Source organism: Vulpes vulpes, chromosome 9 (genome assembly GCF_048418805.1).
Source record: "Vulpes vulpes isolate BD-2025 chromosome 9, VulVul3, whole genome shotgun sequence".
NCBI classification, from domain to species: domain Eukaryota; kingdom Metazoa; phylum Chordata; class Mammalia; order Carnivora; family Canidae; genus Vulpes; species Vulpes vulpes.
Window position 1 is genome coordinate 90,150,884 of NC_132788.1, and position 21,007 is coordinate 90,171,890.

General features: G+C 56.4%; 1 protein-coding gene across 6 annotated transcripts; it reads left to right on the forward strand.

Moving 5' to 3' along the window:
• The first annotated feature begins 118 nt into the window (after nt 1-118).
• Nucleotides 119-18,256, forward strand: ITIH4 (inter-alpha-trypsin inhibitor heavy chain 4). 6 transcript variants are annotated; one of them, XM_072720819.1, is made up of 24 exons: nt 1,930-2,375; nt 3,684-3,844; nt 5,888-5,992; nt 6,115-6,277; nt 6,412-6,522; nt 6,854-6,967; nt 7,629-7,745; nt 8,002-8,170; nt 8,279-8,404; nt 8,588-8,769; nt 8,850-9,035; nt 11,069-11,208; nt 11,465-11,619; nt 12,144-12,170; nt 12,578-12,631; nt 12,789-12,842; nt 13,101-13,220; nt 13,717-13,863; nt 13,984-14,010; nt 14,100-14,216; nt 15,324-15,498; nt 17,517-17,671; nt 17,799-17,895; nt 18,057-18,256. In XM_072720819.1, the coding sequence occupies exons 1-24, from the start codon at nt 2,064-2,066 to the stop codon at nt 18,124-18,126; spliced, it is 3,084 nt and encodes a 1,027-aa protein (XP_072576920.1). In that variant the 5' UTR covers nt 1,930-2,063; the 3' UTR covers nt 18,127-18,256. The 6 variants fall into 6 exon arrangements, with proteins under 6 accessions (XP_025842213.2, XP_072576920.1, XP_025842206.2 ...); XM_025986421.2 differs by lacking the exon at nt 12,789-12,842; XM_072720820.1 differs by lacking the exon at nt 12,144-12,170.
• The last annotated feature ends 2,751 nt before the right edge of the window (nt 18,257-21,007 follow it).

Below are 21,007 nucleotides of genomic sequence, written 5' to 3' on the forward strand. Positions count from 1 at the left end.
GGCAGGCTTTTGGGAGGTCCCAGGGTAGATAAGGCAGGTGCTGTTATGGCTGCTGCCACATGCCAGAAAGAGCCTGGGACATGGAGACCTGGTGCTGAACTTCTGTGTGACTTCAAACCAGTCTTTCCTTTTCTGGGCCTCAGTTTCCCCTTCTGTCTGACAAGGGACTAGAACTGGGGCCTGTTGCATTAAACAGCCCACAGTAACACTGCTCAGAGTGAAGCAAGTGGGGGGCCCAAGGCTCACCCATACCCCTGCTCTCCACAGAAACCATTGAGATGCTTCCAAGGACTCCAAGCTCAGCAGGTCCAGGGGCCTCAAAGCCCCCCCCCCCCCGCCCCTACACCCTGTTTGCACTCCCTCCTTGCCAGCTCACAACCCCCCCAAAGCAAAGCCAGGCCGAGGCTCCTCTCTGGCCAGTGGTGGTCCACTTCCTGAGCTGCTCTTCTCCCAGACTCGGGGCGAGGCTCCTTGCCACTCTCACAGCTCTGCCTGCATCCTGGGAACTCCCAAGTCCTCTGCTCACGAGCAGTGTTTCCCTTCTCAGACCTCAGGATCCCTTGTGTGCATGGAGCTGTCAGATCCAGGGGGGCTGCAGAGGCCTATCCCCCCATCATGGCAAAACCACGGGCTGTCCGGGGCGGGACCAGCAGGGCCCGGGCTTGAGGCACTTGACTCGGGCTGCTGCCTGCAGGGAAGCTGGGCGGTCCCCTGGGCAGGTCGGGCTGGCTGCTCAGAGCCTTTCCCACGTCCTCAGCCAGCCTGTCCTCCTGGTATAGCTGTTTCTAGGCTGGACCTGTGCTCTCTGCTCTGTGGAGCAGGCCTTGTATGGGACAGGGCTGGGCCTGCTCACTGTGCTCCTTGGGGAAGCTCCTTTCTCAGACCGCTGAGGAGGTGTGAAGCCCGTATTATCCCAAACATACTCAGAGCCACACGGCAGGCAGCACAGACGTGCATACAGGTGCTTCTGGCTGTAGTCGTGCTAAGAAAGGGGAACATTTACGGGCAGCCAGAGACAGCTCCAGGGACTCTACGCCCTTTACTCAGGGCTGGATGCTGCGGGTCTGATGGAGGAGACCCCTGGGGGCCAGTCACTGCCTCAGAACCTTGTGTGGGTCCCCAAAATGGCGGCTGTACCCCACCCCACGCCAACCAGTGTCGCCAAGACATCTTCCTCCTTTGACCCAGGGTTTGGCACCTGGCCACACTCCTGAAGCAACCCCACCCCATCCATGGCCAGACTCGGGAGCTGGGCTTCCCCAGAGCTGCCAGGGACACAAGCACCAGCTGCTTCCAAATCCCTCAAAATGTATTCGCTTCATTGCTATTTGTTATAAAAGCAGCATTGCAACTTTATTAAAGGATAATTGAAAAAAGTTACTGGTAATCCTACCCTAGGCCCTCCGGGGCACTCCCAAGGGTCTGGGCTCAGGACAGTGGCACTGCCTTGGCCAGCCAAAGGCCCGGCCTTCTCACGCAAGCCATGACTCAGGGGCTCCCTCTGCCCGGCTGACCCCATCATGGCCCCCCTGAGCTCGCACACCACCACACTGAACCACCCCCTTCCGGGTTCTGTTCCCTGCTCTCCTCTCAATACATTCCCCAGGGGGAGACCTCCACAGGCCACAAGATGCCAGCATCTTTATGGCTCTCAGATTGTTTTGCCAAAGTGCAAGTCTTGTTCTAGGGACCTTGGAAGTGAACCAAGAGCCCCAGCTAGATGAATGGGGCCCAACAGCAACCTGACCCAAGGACAGAGAAGGGGTCTCCGTCCTGCCCTGGCCCCAGCAGATCTACCCTAGTGGCCACCCAGTTCTTCTAGGGCCCCCACCGCCCAGCCACACTAGGCTGGCATCCAGGCCACCTTCCTCCTAGAAGCCACTGCCTAGCCCACCCCCTACCCCTAACCCACTCCCCCGTTTTGAGCCATCCCTGTCTCTCCCAGGCTGGGCCAGGCTGCTTCGCTGTTGTGGCTCCCAGACCCAGGGAGCCTGCTGGTGGAATGGCTGGTATGAGGGGTGGTAGCAGCCTGGGATGATTCTGGACCTTTCAGAAAGGGTGCCATGCCCAATTCCCATCTGAGCCTGACTCAGTACATGTTCCTGTCCCCAGTCAAGGTCCATGGGACATTCACAGTTTGCTTATCTGAGGCCACTGCAGTTTTTGGCTTGGAGATCCCGATTTCCCAGAAACCGCCCCCAGAGGGGTGGGACAGCAAGCATGTACTAATTCATTCCCCACTTCCTCTGAAGTTCAGAAGCAACCTGCTAGCTCCTGGGGCCAAGATGAAGGCTTTGGGCCCTGGCTGCACCTGTGGCATCATGCTGGTCCTGCTCTCGCTGCTGGCTGTCCTCCACGCGACCACTGCCCAAAAGGTAACGGGTGTCCACGGGTGCCTGAGTGGGAGTGGTGTGAGCTGATTCACAAGAAGGTTCTCTGTGTGTGCAAGTATGTGCAGACAAGTGAGCGTGGATCAGTGTGTGTGCAAAGAAGCGGTGCTGACCGTCCACCGGGCCCTAGCCTGGGGCTGTATGGCTACTCTCCCATTTGATAGAAGGGAGACCTTCTTTCTTTTTTTTTTTTTTTTAATTTTATTTATTCATTCATGAGAGACACACACAGAGAGAGAGAGAGGCAGAGACACAGGCAGAGGGAGAAGCAGGCTCCATACAGGGAGTCCAACGTGGGACTGGATCCCGGGTCTCCAGGATCACACCCTGGGCTGAAGGCAGTGCTAAACCGCTGAGCCACCCAGGGATCCCACCTTATTTTCATTTTACAGGGTGGGGGCATTGGGGGTTGGGAGTGCAGCTCAGCCAGTTGCTGCTGGGAGCCAGTGGTGGGTGGGTGAGAATGGGTTTCATGAGCCCAGCTCTACCTCTCCTGGCCGAATGGCCTCTGGGGAGTTATTTACACTCTCTGTGTCTGCTTCCTCATCTGTAAAATGGTAAAAAGCTCTGAAGAGCTTTTTTGTGAAGAGCAAACCTGTAATATCTAGAGAGAACTTAATACAGTGCCTGCCACCAAGCAGAGACAGACCACAGGCCACCCGTCCCGTCCCATGCCTCGGTGCTAAGCTGCGTGTGCAGCTGGACATACCATGTGCAGGCAGCAGGTGTGCAAGGCTGCCTGGGTGCACACGTCCTTCCTGGGGGGACCGCAGGCCTACAGGAAGAGGGCGTGGGGCCGGGGAGAGCCACGGCTGTGGGGCCAAGGGGGGCAAAGAGGAAGGCAGTTATGAGACGGGGCCTCGTCGCCTACAAGTTTCACAGTTCCTGGAAGCACCTGGTGGGAGAGGGGCAAGTCCCAGTTTCCATGGAGGCCAAGGTCACCAGAAATCACAGAACGTGTTCACTCCTCTTGCACGGGGCAGAGCTAAGATCAAATGTGAAGCTGTCTGACCCCTCCAGGGCCCCCCGCCCGAGGAGAACGTGAGAGTCGCCTCGAAGACACAGGGCTCGGGCTGCAGAGCCACGGCCTGGCCCCCGAAGCGGGGGAAGCAGCACTCACAGCGCCCTCTGCTGTGAGACGAGTGTTCACATGTGAAACACCTCACTGGGTTTGGCCTGGTCATTGGTTCAGTTGGGGTCAGGGGCCAAGGGCAGGGCCCCCTCTGAAAGAGCTCTGTCTCACGCTGAGGGGGCATTGAAACAACCCCATCCCCTCCCCCCTCACGGGTCCAGAATGACATCAGCATCTACAGCTTCACCGTGGACTCCAAGGTCTCATCCAGATTTGCCCACACAGTCGTCACCAGCAGGGTGGTCAACAGGGCCGAAACTGTGCAGGAGGCCACCTTCCAGGTGGAGCTGCCCAAGAGAGCCTTCATCACCAACTTCTCCATGTAGGTACCTTCCTGCCCTCTCTCCTGTTGCCCTCCTCCAGCCCAGCACCATGGCACCATCCTCCCTGGAGACATCCTGCCAGGAAGAGGAGCCCTCTTCCTGATGTAAAGTGTGCAGGGATGGATGCCTTAGGTGTGTGTGCTGTGCCTGTAGACGGTACAAGGAACCAGAGGCTTCACCCATGAACTTCATGTGTTCTCAGAGATGTCCCACCCCTCCACCCTTCCCTTCATCCCTCCCTCCCTCCTTCCATTCATCCCTCCTGCCATCCATCCCTCTATCCACTGTCACCAAATGCTGCCCAGTTGACAGATGGAGAAGCACAGCATCTTGGTATCTTTGCCTCTGAAGAGTATAGAGCTGGGGCATTCTGGGGCAGTCACAAAGGCAGAGCCAGCTCAGAATACAGAAGCCTTCCTGACTCCCGGGCTGCCCCACAATGGAGCAATGCCTCAAGGAGGGGGATCTCCTTGTCACAGGAAGTTCTAAGCCAGGCTAGTCCCCTCCCTCTTACCTGGGATGCTGCAGAGGGTATTTCTGCTCTGGGTCAGAGGCTGCACTGGGAGGCTCCTGGGATTTCTGTTTGACTCTGTGGCTCACTGCTGATCCTCACCTTGCCCTCCCCCACCCTTCCTGGGCTGTTTTGCAATGTTTGCCAGATGCATGAAAACCCTCTCCATCTGTCCCTGGCCCCACAGGAGAGGTAGTGATAGAGGGCAGGCCAGAGAGACACCGATCCCAGCAACTCAATAGAGGGGCAGAAAGCAAGCTTCTCTCAGCTGGGGTCCCTAAACTACCCTGAGACCTCTGAAAAAGTGCAGTGGGGCCTGGGTCCTTGTGGTTGGCTCCTTCCTCACTCCCTACCACCCCCTTCAGCATTCCCTGCTTCTCCTAACCCTGCAGCCAGGGCCTGTGCTGCCCAACTTGCAGTGTGAGCACTGCAGGGTATACCCAGCCTCCCACATGGGTGCCAAGGCCAGTAGGTGGCTAGGTTCCAGGCACAATGCGTGTGCTGAGAGCCCAGGGCCAGCACCCCTCTCTGGGTCCAGATGGTGTTGTTGAGGGAGATAGGGAAGTGGGGGGCAGGGTGCTCTGCTCTCTGACCTGACAGGGCACCCCAGCTGGGCATCTGGGAGGAGGAGCCCCATCTCTGGCCCAGAGTTCAATTATGACCAGGAAGGTCAGGAAGGTGAGGAGGAGACACACTGGGTCCTAAGGCCTTGGCTGCACCCTCCCCGCCCACCCCTGCTCACTCTCACTCGTTCATGCCACTTCCAGTGGGACAGGCGTGTATGCTCGCTGACATCCCTACTCACCTCACAAGGAGGATCTGGAGCAGTTCTTTTCCTTCCAGAGTAAAAGCCCCGGCAGTTCTTTCTAACCCCAAAGAACAGCCATTAGGATTGTGTCTACAGCCCGGGAGACCCGTCCACCAGTTGTCCAAAGCCTATTCCTCCAGAGGCCAAGCTCTGTGCAGAGTGCCCTGGCCGTGCTGGCGGGAAGAGGGGGCAGCTGCAGGGGAGAGGGATCCAAGCCTTTCAGACTTGAGTTTCCTGCTGGCCTGGGAGCCCAGCACCCCCTCCCGCTCCTCCACCTGCCCCACAAAGCTGCACACAAGGCTGGGCGCACGTCGCCCCGGCAAGCGCTTGCTGGTGACTGACCCGTTCCTCTGGGAGTGAGCTGACGGAGCGGGCAAGCTGGAGTGTGGGGCCCGACCGCCGGGGCGGAGGCCAGGGCTTACCCTGTCCTGTGTCCTCTGCGGCCTTCCTCCCCCGTCTGTTCGGTGAGTGGGTGTTTACCAGCCTGCGCACGCTTCAGGGTAGGAGGAAGCCTGGCGTAGCTTGCAGAGGCCCACCAGCCTTCAGCCAGGGCCCTGCACGGAGCCTGGCCTACAGTAAGTACCTTCCAGGGACAGGCTCCGGCAAAGACAGGAGTCAGTCTGTTGAGAGGCGCAGCGAGTCCAGAGAGGCTCCGTGGAGGGGATGGGATTGGAATGGGCTGCCCCCATCAGGCCCTCCACAACTGCCACCCTCCTGCCCCAGGATCATCGAAGGTGTGACCTACCCAGGGAACATCAAGGAGAAGGCTGCGGCCCAGGAGCAGTACAGTGCAGCTGTAGCCAGGGGAGAGAGTGCTGGCCTCGTCAAGTGAGCCACGGATGGGGTGGGAGGGAGCCCCATTGCGGGGGCGGAGGCTGCCCTGCCTTCAGCCTCCAGCGGCCATGCCCTACCTGGCCTGGAGGGACAGACCTGATGCTCCCCTCCCCCAGGGCCACTGGAAGAAAGACGGAGCAGTTCCAGGTGTCGGTCAACGTGGCTCCAGCTGCCAAGGTCACCTTCGAGCTGGTGTATGAAGAGCTGCTCAAGAGGCAACTGGGAGTGTATGAGCTGCTGCTGAAAGTCCAGCCCCAGCAGCTGGTCAAGCACCTGCAGGTACTGCCTCCTCCACGAAGGCCTCCAGGAAGACACCTGCTCTGCTGGGAGCAGCCCCTCCTTCCCCCTCTGCCTCCTGTGAGGCCCACAGCCCCAGCTCCCAGCAGACCCAGCACCTCCCTTCTTGCCTCCAGATGGACATTCACATCTTCGAGCCTCAGGGCATCAGCTTTCTGGAGACCGAGAGCACCTTCATGACCAGCGAACTGGCGAATGCCCTCACCATCTCACAGAACAAGACCAAGGTAGGCTGCCACCGTCGGTGGGCAGTGGTCTCGAGAGGCCTGTTGTCAGGCCAGCCTTAGGAGTCTGTCCAGAGAGCGGGACAGTGGGCAGAATGTCTGAGCTGGAGGGACTTTGGAGGGCTCTGTCCGTGCTGCCACTTGGCAGAGCTGGAGGATGAGGCCTGGTGGGTGCTGGTGTGAAGCCTGAGATGGAGAGAAGGCCATGGGCAGGAGCCTGAGGGAGGGCCCCAGGGTGGGGAGGGCAGCCAGCCTGGATCCTGCACATCTTGAGCCCAGATGGGGATGAGGATGACCATGGGGCTCCTCCCAACTCTGGCCCATCCCTCCCCAGGCTCACATCCAATTCAAGCCACAAAAGACAGCGGGACAGCTGGACAAAGTCCTGGATGGCAACTTCATTGTCCGCTATGATGTGAACCGGACCCTCTCTGGAGGCTCCATTCAGGTGTGTGGGCTCTAAGGCAAGAGTAGGGCAACCAGAAAATCCATCCGTGCTCAAAGGCCTGACCTTGCATGTTCTAGAAGGAAAGGCAAAATAACTGCCCCTATGTATCAGGGTGAACCAGTGGCATCACAGACTGAAAACAAGTAATTTTGTTAAGTGGTCCTGAATCAATTTTCTTTTGGAGGCACAGAAGTTTCACCTCTGCTAAAGAGATGCCTACACAATTTCCCTTATTGTCTTGGCTGCCAGGAGGCTCACAGTTCAGTTTTATGCTCAATGGCAGTAGCTTCTTTCACATGTTTCTGGCATCATTAGGCTTTACCTTTACACTTTTGATGGACCTTGTTTTTAAAGTTTTTATTCTTTTGGTGGATCTCAGGTTTATTACATCTGAACTTTTTAGGGTAAGTTGCCTCAAATGCTAAAACAAATAGGAGTAAAGTGGAGTAAAGTTCTAGTGGGCCATATGTGAGCAGGGAAGGCAAGAGAGGGGATGGACTGAGCTATAGAAGATGGTGAGGATTTGGGGAAGTCAGCAGTGGGTCAGAGTCAAAGGGGGCAGCGTGAAGAGAGGAACCCAAGGATTAGGGTGAGAAGGCTGGTCTGGGGCAGGGCAGGGCTGCCCCTCTTACTACCTGGGTTTATTTCGCTCTGATCACAGATCGAGAATGGCTACTTTGTGCACTACTTTGCTCCCGAGGGCCTGCCCACAATACCCAAGAATGTGATCTTTGTCATTGACAAAAGCGGCTCCATGAGTGGCAGGAAGATCCAGCAGGTGAGTCCCACTAGCCAAGGGCATGGCCCTGGGAACTCGCACATGCCTCGCGCCCTTGGCTCTGGTCCAGTAGGCAGACTCTCCCTCCTCCATCTTCCTGGAGAGGGGGCACCCAGAGAGTGAGATTGGTCAGAGTGTGGGCAGGGCCTGCCCCCAGAGCAGGGACCATGGGAGCCCGGGAATGCCAGCCCAAGTCCCAGGAGCCCCAGGGAGGCCCTACTCACACACCCACTCTGTCTCCCACCCTCCTGTCCAGACCCGAGAAGCCTTAATCAAGATCCTGGATGACCTCAAGCCCAACGACCAGTTCAATCTCATCAGCTTCAGTGGGGATGTGACTCACTGGAAGCCACTGCTGGTGCCAGCCTCGCCTGAGAACGTGGACCAGGCCAAGAGATATGCTGCCAACATCGAGGCCCAAGGAGGTCAGTGCCTCCGTAGCCCTGCAGCATGGGGGCTTCCGGGGCAGTGAGCCTAGCATGGGGAGCTGCGCTGGAAGCCACCCTGAGAATATGTGCCCCCCTCCCCGCCAGGGACCAACATCAACGATGCAATGCTGACGGCCGTGCGGCTGCTGCAGAGTGCCAACCAGAAGGAGCTACTGTCAGATGGGAGTGTCTCCCTTATTATCCTGCTCACTGATGGTGACCCCACCGTGGGTGAGGACACTGCTAGCAACCCCAGAGCACACCGCCCAGGGGGGGTCACTGGGGTTCTTGCCCAGCTTGCATGGGACCTGAGGTGGGGGTGGTTATCTGAGGCCCCTCTGGCTGTGAGATTCCAGAAATGTCATTGAACAAATCACTGTTTCTCACTTCCCCTTCCCACACTGCTGGGTCCAGGGGAGACCAGCCCTGCAAGGATCCAGAAGAACGTGCAGAAAGCTATAGATGGTCAGTACAGCCTTTTCTGCCTGGGCTTTGGCTTCGATGTCAGCTATGTCTTCCTGGAAAAGCTGGCACTGGACAATGGTGGCCTGGCTCGGCGTATCTATGAGGACTCGGACTCTGCCCTGCAGCTCCAGGTGCCAGAGCACCCCTGGCGGGCTGCATAGGTGAGGCGGGCACACCCCGCCCGGCACTCCTGACACCCCCAACCTTACAGGACTTCTACCAGGAAGTGGCCAACCCATTGCTGACAGCGGTGACCTTTGAGTACCCAGACAATGCTGTGGACAAGGTCTCACAGGACAATTTCCGGCTCCTCTTCAAAGGCTCTGAGATCGTCGTGGTTGGGAAGCTCCGGGACCAGAGCCCTGATGCGCTCTCAGCCAAAGTCAGAGGGCAGCTGGTGAGGGTGGCCGCCATCCTGCAGGGGAAGGGCAGCCGGGGCCGGCGGGCCGAGGGCTGGGTCTAGAGCGCAGCCCTGTCGGGCTCCAGTTGACCTCATGCAAGTCACAGTGCTCCCTGCCACTTAGAGATGACAGTCGTCAGTCTGCACTGTTACTGGGCCTGAGGACACTAGTGCCTGGCACTCCCTCCTGTCCTCACACTGGCCCTCCGAGGCTGTGGTTGGGCAGGGAGGCCTGTTCCCGTTTCACAGATGAGCGGGCTGAGACCCAGGCAGGGCAGGCAACTTGCCTTGGGCCCCCTGCAGCGGGGCAGGAGCCTGGCTCCCCGGGTGATGCGCCGTCCCTGCTCAGCCCTCCTTGCCTCTGTGCCACAGGAGGCCCTCTCATTGCACAGACAGAAACGGCACCTGCTCGGTGCCAGGTCCTTCTCTAGGCCCTGGGGTACGATCCTCACAGGAGAGATGGTGCGGGTAAATCATCACACGAACAAGGAGCGGCAGGCTGCGATGGCCCTGACTGATAAGCCTGGGGACTTGGGGGGCAGCCCTGGGAACCCAGACCTGGTCTGGGAATCGGGGAGGGCTACCCGGAGGAGGCCCAGCTGAGATCGAAGGATGATGAGGAGGTGATAGAGGCCAGATGCTGGGGTGACAGAGGAACGTTCTGGGCTTGCATGGCCAGCAGGCAGTGTGTGTGGGAAGAACAGCGGGTGGGTGAGTCCGAGGGGCCTGGGGGGCGCAGTGCCCCACCTCAGAGGAAGTAGCAAGCCGTGTGGCCAGCCTACTGGATTCAGGCCTAGCTGCTACCTCCCAGAGGTGAGGCCTGGGGCAGATCACTTAACCTCCCTGTGCCTCAATCTCCTCTTGTGTAAACATCAGAATAGGTCACCCTACCCACCTTGTAAGGCTGCTGTGGGGATTAACGTCTGGCCCCATGTAAACACTCCATTCACGTTAGCTGCTAATATGAACCTGAAGGCCAGGGGTTCCCCAAGTGCAGAACTCAAGGTGACTCAGGTGGTTTACACAGACATCTTTGTTTTAGTAGTTGTGTATTTATTTTAATGTGTCTCCTGAAAAATAGAACTTGAACGCCAGACCTAAGATTTTACAGGTATGATTGCTCGGGACAAGGCCAAGTAAATTGTATTCATCTATTTAAAGTTCGTTTAAGGAAAACCGTCAAATAGCTGTATGTGTGGACAGGGCAAAATTCGTGCAGGTGGCCTGCATGTGTCAGTTTTGGGAGACCAGGCTCTGGGTGAGACAGAGGAGGTGCCTCCAGCAGGGATAGTGGGATCTGATCCATAATAAGGTCTTCGGCTGCTCTGGGGAGCGATGGTGAGAGAGGGCAGGGTTCCTCTGTCCCCAGACCCCACTTCCCAGACTGCGGGCTGGGCCGCCCGAGACCAGAAGGCGCCTCCCTGGGGAAGGAAGCAGCAGTCCCCCCATAGCTTGGCACCATCCCACAGAGCCCAGCCCCAGCAGAGGGCATCGGCTTGGGCAGGGGGCAGCTGGTTGGGGCGGGTGGGGCCTCAAGCCCTATCAGGGCCGTTGATACCCGCGTTCTCTTCTAACTCTGCTGCTGACTGCAGGAGGAGGCTCTTCCCTCTTTGTCCCCAGGGTGTCTGTTTTTGGGATGAGCATGGAATGCATCTGGGCCCCCTTTCTGCCTCCATACTGCACTTGCACTTCCTTCCTGCTACTGTTTCTACACTAGCCAGGGGTTCAGATCCCATTCTTATTTCCCTTTCTCTGGAAAGGCCAGTCTGCCCTGAGCTCCCGGCTCTGTGACTGCCATGTTGCCCTTGGAGAGTTTGCTGCCTTTTATCCCACATTCTTCCCATCTTGGGGGGCTCTGTGGCTGAGCCTCTCATGCCCCAGACTCCCTCCCCAGCTCCAGCCTACTCCAAGGAAAGGCGGTCCTTGCAACCAGCGCGTGGAAGCTGTCCTAGTCCAAGCAAGTTTCTGTGGGAGCGCTCGGGAATGGCAGGCCCTCACTACTCCTGCCCGGGCTGGGCCCCTCTTTTCAGCACATGCAGAACATCACCTTCCAAACGGAGTCCAGTGTTGCAGAGCAGGAGAAGGAGTTCCAGAGCCCCAAGTACATCTTCCACAGCTTCATGGAGAGACTCTGGGCATACCTGACCATCCAGCAACTGCTAGAGCAAATGTGGGTAGCCCACACCCTCGAGGGCCTGCCAGGGCAGCCACACACAGTCTGAGCACCTTCCCAAGCTTTCCTGGGGAAGGGGCGGCGGTGGGGGCAGCTGGCATGGAGTATCTCCCAGGCATGGAGAGAGGAGGGTGTTGGCACCATGTGTGAGGTTCAGACTTTCCCAGTGGGAACCTTCCAGAAGGAAGGGAGGGAGGACCTGACTAGGCATCCAGGGAGGACCTGCTGAGCCTCTGATGCCTTCAACCTACAGGGTTTCAGCGTCCGATGCTGAGAAGCAGGCCCTTGAGACACGAGCTCTGAACTTGTCACTCAGCTACAGTTTTGTCACTCCCCTCACATCCATGGTGGTCACCAAACCTGAAGGTGAACAACGGTCTGAAGTTGCTGAGAAGCCTGTGGAAACAAGTAGGTGTTAAGAGTAGGACCCCAACCTCTTGGGAAAACCAGTTTTTTTTTTTTTAGATTTTGTTTATTCATTTGAGGCACAGAGAGAGGCAGGAGAGAGAGAGAGAGAGAGAGAGAGAGAGAGAGAGAGAGGCAGAGGTAGAGGGAGGAGAAGCAGGCTCCATGCAAGGAACCCAATGTGGGACTCGATCCCAGGACTTCAGGATCACACTCTGAGCCAAAGGCAGATGCTCAACCACTGAGGCACCCATGCATCCCGGCAACCCAGTTTTGATCCAATGTTCTCCAGAGCCTCCCTCCCTCCCTGGCCATATCCCAACCTAGACTCGGACCCTAATCTCCCAGGAGCCCCAGGACACTCATCCCATTTCAATGATGAGGAAGCTGAGACCAGGGCTCCTGACCTGAGTTCACCGCACCTATTCAGTGCTGGGGCTGAGAAGCAAGGTTAAACAGAAGTACTTTACATTTATTGAAATCACTCCAACAGTGTATTTGCTTTTCTTTCTTTTTGCTTTATCCAGGAAACAAACACAAGAACTTTTATACCAGTAAGATCCTAATTCCCTCAAGGGCTGGGCTGGGGGATGGTTGGCTGACACAGGGCCTAAGGCACCGGCCCCTGAAGTTACTGGCCAGGGCCTCTCCAGCCCAGCCCTGCTGCCAGGAGGGGGCATCGTCTGCACTCAGGTCCTGTCCTGGGTGCTTAGGAACACAATCCCTGTTCACCTGGGGACCCCAGGGATCCCTGGGTGGCGCAGAGGTTTGGCGCCTGCCTTTGGCCCAGGGCGCGATCCTGGAGACCCGGGATCGAATCCCACGTCGGGCTCCCGGTGCATGGAGCCTGCTTCTCCCTCTGCCTGTGTCTCTGCTTCTCTCTCTTTCTCTGTATGACTATCACCTGGGGACCCCAGAAAGGTATATCCAAGAAACAAATCCGCATTCCTCTCATTTCCAGGTCATCATTCTTTCTCTAGATTTCCTCCTGTGGGAGACACAATGTACAGAACAGGTGACAAAGGAGGAAAGGGATGGGGGTGGGGGTAGATTGACAGGACCTTGATCCCAGTCACATACAAGACTCTGCCCTGATTGTTGGGAGAGTGATTTGCCTGGTTCTCTAGGCTGGTTGGCAGGGCTGGGACTCAAGTCTAGTTATATCTGATTAGGAGGCATCTATGCAGACTCTGTCCTCACTGAAAGAAGAGGCTATAGAGGACAAGGTACTTTGACTTGGAGGCTGGAGGGCGGGGGGCTTATGTCCCAGTGGCAGGGGGTGCAGGAATTCAAGAAGGGTCCATTATTCCCACTTTGAATTTCTCCTGGTCATGGAGGGAAAGGCTCCCAGAATGATGAATGTAGGGAGGGGAGCCATGTGCCCTCTCCACATCCCTCTCCTGGACTGGGCCCCAGAGCCCTGGTTTTGGGGACCCATGACACTACTTGAGAGAAGACTGCATGTATCAACTTTTCCCAAAAAGGTCCTCCTGGACCTTCCAGGAGGATACCTAGCGACCCATGGAGAAACAGACTCCGAGGACCTCCTAAAGCTCCTCTTCATCCACTCTACCATACACCTGGGGAACCAGACAGGATGTTGGGTAAGCCACTTTCTGACCCTCTGAGGGTCTACTTTCCTCAAGATGATCATTTAACAGGGCCATAGAGTTGGAGAGGTAAAACATAAAGCACAGAGCTGGACACAAACCAGGGAGAGTCGCTGTGGGGCCTGACATGACATAACTTGCCTTTATTTTCACTGAATTGGATTTATTACACTCTGGAGGCTGGCTCAGGATGGAACCTTCTAGAAAGGGAGGGCTTCCTCCATTTTCAAAGTCAACCGTGAACCCTTGAGCTGTTTCTGATTTCCAAATCTGGACTCAGAAACAGTGCAGAGCAAGGCAAGACCCTGTGTCCCCTCCATCTTCCCTTATAGCATGTGCTTCTGTTTGCAAATCTCATTACAGAGACTCTTCTAGTGTGGCAGGGGTTGAGGGGCTGGGTGGGTGGCGTGCTCATTGTTCTCAATCCTCATTGTCCCCTTCCTTTCTGTTTCTGGCTGTCCCTGCACTATGCCTGCTTTGGCGCCACCAGCCCCCTCCATTCCCGGTGAAGCGCTTCAAGTTGAGGATTTAAGAGCCAGAGATGTCGCCCCGGCCAGAGCCCCTGCAGTAGCTTCTGACCCTGTAACAGGGCGACTCTGGGAGAGGAAAGCTTCGGGGAACTCTACAGACTTGTCACGTGAGTTTCCCAGTGTTGAAGTTGAGAGACCCCTGGCCACACGCATCCGGGTCTCTATCTTTCAGCACCCCCCCACCCCGGGGAAGGGGCTCCCTTAACCTCGACTTCTTCTTCTTTCAGAACGAGCCAAGGCAACCTCATCTCCAGGTAAGTTGCCAGCTTCCCTCAACGCCCCCTCCTTGTCCTTGCCTCCTAGCCCGCCCTACCCGCCTTAGGAAGCACACCTGTTGTCCCAGCCCCCATGCAGGCACCTCCGGTCATTCTGATGCTGCCTGGACAGAGTGTGAACCGCCTCTGTGTGGACATCAAGCACTCTCAGGGGCCAATGAAGCTGCTCTCAGACCCTGACCAAGGTGAGAGGTGCATGTCTGGTCATTCCCCCAGAGAGTCCCAGACACCACTCATACCCAGCTTACTACCCCAGAGACAATGATGGGACATCTGCCCATGGAGACACACCTTGCCCTGTGCAGGCCTGTCCCAGATCCTGGCATGGCCACGCCCCTGAGCACCGACACTGGCACTCATACATCCACCCTGCAGACTCCTCCCTGAGCACGACATGTCTGCAGGGCTGGGTAGCCTGGGCACTCTGAGGTGACCAGATGTGGACTTGCCCCCAGGCACTGCCATACTTTGGGAGTGGGGAGACAGACTTGGGCATAGGCGAGCTCAGTGGTTTATAGTCAGTGCCTAGAGCGACATGGAAGCAAACCCAGAGGAGGAGACAAGAGCTATCTGGGGGACAGGAGGGGCTGCACGGGGTCATATAGGAATGACTGACTGGGCCTTGGCAGACAAGTAGGGACCCACTGGGTGGAGGAGGGGAAGGCAGAAGCAGAGCCCTAGAAGGTGCTGGAGGAGGGTGTGGAGGCGGCAAATGGTGAGGAGGTAGGTGTGTGCTGGCCAAGCCTGCGCCCCCGGCCCCTAGAAAAGTCTTATTGGTTGAACTGAGCATCAGGTCAGATGCAAGGAGGCACAGCGCTCAGGGATGCTCACACACACACCTGCAGAGCCAGCCAGAATCAATGAGCATCTATGGCTCCCTCGCTCCTCCCAGGTCCCCACAGTCTGTCACTCATCCCGCCTGGCCCATAGTCTGTTTGCTCACAGAGGAGGGGGGATACCACCCCTCTTCATCTTGCTCTTGGCTGTAGCACCTCATCAGGCCAAGCACACCAGAGGCTTTACACACATTCGTCGATTTCAAACACGATCTCCCTTTTCAGAGGGCTCATCCCGAGGTGGTCATCACTGAGGATTTGGGGGCACTTCCACAGCCATCTGAAACCAAGGGAGGAGGGGAGAGGTCGTGGGAGCCAGCTCCCAGTGAGGGAGGGAGTGTTGGGGAAAGGGAACCAAAGAGGTCAGCTGGTGAGAAGGGGTCTGGGTGGATCTCGGTTCAGGCCAGTGCCCAGCTGGGGCCACGGCTTTGACCTCTCTGCTCCCGGCCTGCTCAGGGATTGAGGTGACCGGCCAGTATGAGACAGAGAAGGCCCAGTTCTCATGGATCGAGGTGACCCTCAAGAACCTCCAGCTGCAGGTCCGCGCCTCCCCTGAGCACGTGGTAGTGACTCAGAACCGAAGAAACTCTGCCTACAAGTGGAAGGAAATGCTGTTCTCCATGATGCCTGGGTATGCCCCTGTCTGGGGCCCCTTGAGTCCTCCACCCCAGGCTGGGTACTGCTCTGGCCACATCAGTTAGCTGGTGACAGTGCAGACAGGTGACCTGAGCCCATGGACCTGGGAATGAAGTGGCTGGGCAGGAGTTTTCTGCAGTGGGCTGTGCCTGCAGTAGGAGCAGAGATGCAGAGAGCCCTGCACCATACCCTCCTGCTCGGAAGGGTACTGAGCCGTTATGCTAGGACCTGGCTGCCCTCATACCTAACCTAGGTCACTGTCCCACGTGGGGCACAGCATGGTTTAGAGCTAGCTCTCCCGCTAATCCTGTGTGACCCTGGGCAGGCTGCTTAGCCCCTCTGAGCCTATTTCCTCACTCATCACCCGAAATAATCACCTGGCTCTGAGTCAGAGGGCTGAGCAGATGATCCAATGAGAGGATGCGGTCTGGGAGTACTTTGCCCATTAGAGAGCGTGGTACCCGCTGGGCACAGTGGAGGGCAGTGCTGTCAGTGTGGTGAAGTAATGACAATAATGAGAAGCTGGAGAGCACTGCCCCCTGCGGAAGGTTATGAATGTCATCCTTAGCATACTCCTGGAGCCCTGATGAGGGACGACAAGTCCATCTGGCATCAAACACTGGGCAGCTGGTGGGTAATGCAGGAGGACTGTGACCTTTTCTGGGTGGGGCTGCCCCACCATAGGGCCTTCCAGAGGCAACTGTCCAGTTCTGGAGGTCACAAGAGGCCTGGGAGTGGGGCTGAGGACCCTGTCCCTCTTTGAGGAGCACCCTGCAGTCCCATGGCCTGCACCGAATACAGAGAGCCTTATCCTCTGCCCTCCAGAGACGGGTTGCCACTTGAGAAATGAGTGCATGCCTGGAAAAATCCAAGGGCTTAACCTGAAAATCGCCCAATTTCATAAGAGTTCTTAAAGTTTACTATTATCTGATAAATGCACAAAGAATGACAGTCTTTCTGCGCCCCAGACATGAACACTACAAGATAGAATAAAGGGACACCTGGGTGGCTCAGTGGTTGAGCGTCTACCTTGGCCTGGGGTGTGATCCGAAATCTGGGATCAAGTCCTGCATCAGTCTCCCTGCATGGAGCCGGCTTCTCCCTCTGCCTGTGTGTCTGCCTTTCTCTCTTTCTGTGTCTCTCACTAACAAATAAATAAGATTTTTAAAAAAAAAAATCAAAGGTAGAATAAAGAATTCCTATCACTTGCAGCAAGAGAAAGTCCGAATATTTTCATGAGCTACGGAAGATACACATAAGGGAAAACAGACCATGTCTTGTACATTAAATACAAGACAGTGCAAGTTTAGAGCAATTCCATTGAGAATAAACTCAGAGTAGGGACGCCTAGGTGGCTCAGTCGGTTGAGGGTCTCCCTTCAGCTCCGGTCATGATCCCAGGGTCCTGGGATCAAGTCCCACATCAGGCGCCCTGCCTAGTTGGGAGTCTGCTTCTCCCTCTTCCTCTGCCCTTCTCCCTGCTTGTGCTGGCTTTCTCTCTCTCTCTCTGTCTCTATCAAATAAATAAATGAAATCTTTAAAAAAAAAAAACAAACTCAGAGTAACAGCAGGGGTCTATTCAACATGCTTAAAAGAGCCTGACATTCCCAAGAAAACCAAAACCAAAAAGGTAAGAATTTCAAAGATTATCTTAAGTTAAAAAGGACAGGATAGAATGAAAAGGGACTTGCTCTTCTAGATGTAAATAACAATAATCATCAGAAGAAAGCGGCACTGGCCATAAACACAAAAGGGACAGAGTAAATGTGTCAGAGAACTGCCTAAATCATATAAGAGGAATTTATGGAGAAACCAAATCTAAGAAGACCAGGGAGGGAAAGGAAGCACTGTCTCATTTTATAAGGAATGTGCCAGATCTCACTAAGTTAACGTGGGTCCCAGTTTCCCAATGAGGGGATCGGGCCTGAGGCCGCAGCAGGAAGGCCGGAGCCCAGAGGGCAGCCCCCCTCCCCGCTCCCACCCAGACTGCACAGGACATTCGGTTTCCCCGCAGCCTCAATATGACCATGGACAAGACGGGGCTCCTGCTGCTCAGCAGCACAGACAAAGTGACCGTTGGTCTGCTACCCTGGGACGGCCCTGGAGAGGGGCTCCGGCTCCTTCTGCGGGACACCGACCGCTTCTCCAGCCACGTCAATGGGACCCTTGGTATGCTGCCCGGGGCTCTGGGCATCCTCAGAGGCCACCTCTGCCGGCGAACAGGCGGTGCCCTTCACCTCTGTCTCCCAGGCTCCCTCTGTCTTTATTCCTTGCTGACCAACCCTTTGTCTCTCAGGCCAGTTTTACCAGGACGTGCTCTGGGGGCCCCCAACAGAGGCCGATGACAGCAAGAGAACACTGAGGGTTCAGGGCCGTGACTACTCTGCCACCAGGTGAGCCTGGCCAGGGGTGGGGGCTGAGAGGCTGGGAGCTGGGCTCTGGGGACCCTGAGACTCTCTGTGGTCCCCGTATCGAACCCGAGCTGTCTCTGTCTCTTCCCATCACACCTGAGATTTGCTGACCACCTATCTTTTTGTCTGTCTATCCATCCCAGATTGGTCAAGCTGGATTACCAAGAAGGATCCCCAGGAACAGAGATTTCCTGCTGGTCTGTGGAGCTGTAGTTATGTGGGAGGGGTTAAGCCCACCCCCCATGCCACATGACTATGACCAGAGGGCCGCCCGTGGGGCCTGGGCTGGGACAGGGAGCAATATTTTAACTCGTTACAAATAAAGAAAGGTGCTGTAATCCCAGGCAGTGGGCATCTCTGGTTGCATCTGGCTAAATCCCACATTAGAATTAGAATCTTAGAATCTTCCACCATGACCCCCTCAAGGGCCTGTGACCAGTAAGACCTGTGGAGAACTTTCAGTCCGGTCTTTACAAGTAGAGAAATTTAAGATTTAGGGAGATTAAACCACCTATTTAAAATGTTGCTCCAGCCTCCAGCTGGGGATCTAGGACAGGAGAACATCAAAGGTTTCATCTGCTTTATGGTCACTCAGTCCATGAAAACCAGTTTTGACTTTAAAAAAAAAAAAAAAGGGATCCCTGGGTGGCGCAGCGGTTTGGCGCCTGCCTTTGGCCCAGGGCGGGATCCTGGAGACTCGGGATCGAATCCCACGTCAGACTCCCGGTGCATGGAGCCTGCTTCTCCCTCTGCCTATGTCTCTGCCTCTCTCTCTCTCTCACTGTGTGCCTATCATAAATAAATAAAATAAAATTAAAAAAAAAAAAAAGAGGAAGCGTGAACTGGGCAGAGGTTCTTATTAGAAATAAATATCCTCAGGTGGGCACAAACTGGGCAGACGTTCTTTAGAGGCCAACTCCCCCGAGGTTCTCAGCAAGCTCCTGGGCCCCTTGGCCATGGGATTTGCATGACACAGTTTGATTCTCACACCTGTACTCAGGGCCAGGCCTGTCTGCTCATTGCCTTGTCAAGAGGCTAGTACTGGAACAGAAGATACAGAGGGGAGGCCCCAGGCCCAGGAAGGAAGCCAGCGTCTGTCCCCAGGAGCCTCTAAGCCCATGGACGCACTCCCAGATCCTGGGCTGCTAGGGGTCTACTCTCCCATCCTGGGTTTAGGCACCCCAAAGATTCCAGCCAACTCCTGCATAGCCAAAGCATATTCAAACAAACAAACAAACAAACAAACAAAGCCTTTATAGTTAATCTACACCTATTTTAAAAATGACACATGTCTTTGGCTTACAAATAAAAAGCATAAAGAAAACAAAGCAAAAACCAAGAGAATGAGATCGAAGAGAAAAGGCAAGCAGGGAAGACTGAGCTCAGAGGAACCGGGCAGAGCAAGGAGCCTCAGCACAGAGCTGCGTCCCCCGCATCCTGGCAGCCAGGAGAAGGCAAGAAGTGAGCTTGTCAGCTCGCTCTCACGGAGCAAACTTGATCACCAGAGAAAAACATTCTTTCTCTGCTCCAGAGCTTTACAGAATGTTTGCAGAGTGACTCTTTCTAGAAGGGGCAGAGGAGAGGCCAGCGGGAGGGATCTCTAGCAGCAGGTTTGCCAAACACACGGGACCACTGCGCTGCCCTGCCCCTCTCCATCAAGCCTGGTCGGCAGGTGGGGGTCACAGGCTGAGTCCCCTGTGAAGGCTGCTGGGAGGGGCTCAGACCTGAGCTCCGTGAGGCAAGGGAGCAGCCTCAGGGGCTCTGTCAGACTTGCCGTGGGGCTGGCTCTAACATAGCGCGATGAGATGAGTGCCTACCCCAAATTCACCCCTGCGGGGACCTGCAAGCTGGCTGTGGAATTGAAGCCGTAGCAGAGGGGAGGGGTGATGGGTCACCATCTGGCCCAGCAGCACTTGCAGGGCAGGTGTTCTCTGTGAAGACAGTAGCTGCATGCCCTTCACTGTCTTGTCCACTGAGTGCCTTCCGGCACCTAGGCCAGGCCCTAGGCTGAGTGCTGCAGGTACACTGGGTACCCCGGGAAGCACGGTGCCTGTTGTTGGGACAGCTGCCTCCCAGAGAACAACCTGCTGCCAAGAAGAGCCGGGGTGGGGGGGAGTGGTTGGGACATTTTGCCCGACCTGGGTAATATCAGGGAAGGCTACCTGGAAGTGGTGTGGTTGGGGTGGAATTTTGAAGAATGAGGAGAAGTTAGCCCAGTGGAAACAGAGGCAGGGACAGCAGGCCTAGAGCCAGAGCACGGTGCACTGAATTCAGAGGCGAGGGAAAGCTGTGCCGTGAGGTGCAGGTGGTGAAGCAGGGCCAGGCCGGCCCGGGCTGTGCGCCCCTTGCCATGGAGCCTGCCTTCGAGCCTGGAGGCTGGGGGAGGCATCAGAGGCTACAGGCAGGGGCAGACATAGCCAGGATGATGTGGGACTGGGGAGAGGACAGGGCCCACACGGTTTTTGCCTGCATGGAGGGCCTCCCTAACATAACCGTGCATTGGTATTGGGGGAAAGGGGCAGAATTTTGTCTGGGGCCCTCCTCCTGCCTTTCTCCCAACTCATTGGGCACGGCGGCAAGCTGGAGGGCCAAGGCAAAGATGCTTCAGGGGGACCAGAAACCATAATGATGAGGTGTCTTTACACCATCTGGCAAGATCTTCTTCCCCATTTTATAGATGTGAAAACTGCCTGGTTTAAAGTCCCACTTCCTCAGCACGGGGCTGGATGGGCTGCATGGCCTGGCCACTTATGTTTTCCCCCAGACTGGGGCCTCCCCAGCAGCCCCAGGCCCTGGGAAACCCTGCTCTGGCTCAGGCAGTTGGGCCCCTGGAGTGGGAGGAGGGGAACTTCCCAGTGACCCATCGCCAGATCCCATGCCCGCGCCCACCGGCAGGAGTGGCCATTCCCAATCTAACCCCCACCTCTCCCAGGAGGTGGTGGCCCCTGCCCTGGCATAAACAGAGCTGCCTCTGCTTCCTGCTGGGGGTGCACAGCACGCCCATAGCCCCTCATAGCTCCTCAGGCAGAGAGGACAGCAGAGGCAGAGGATCTGGGGCATGAGGGGTTAGGTTTGCAGAACCGGAAGCAGTCTG

What these genes read in the sequence shown, in the direction of transcription:
- ITIH4 (XM_072720819.1), top strand. Translation starts at nt 2,064, where the DNA reads ATGCCCAATTCCCATCTGAGCCTGACTCAGTACATGTTCCTGTCCCCA. An exon ending in GAGAGTGCTGGCCTCGTCAA is followed by an intron (nt 5,993 to 6,114) that starts GTGAGCCACGGA and finishes CCCCTCCCCCAG; the next exon opens with GGCCACTGGAAGAAAGACGG. An exon ending in CAAGGCAACCTCATCTCCAG is followed by an intron (nt 14,011 to 14,099) that starts GTAAGTTGCCAG and finishes CTGTTGTCCCAG; the next exon opens with CCCCCATGCAGGCACCTCCG.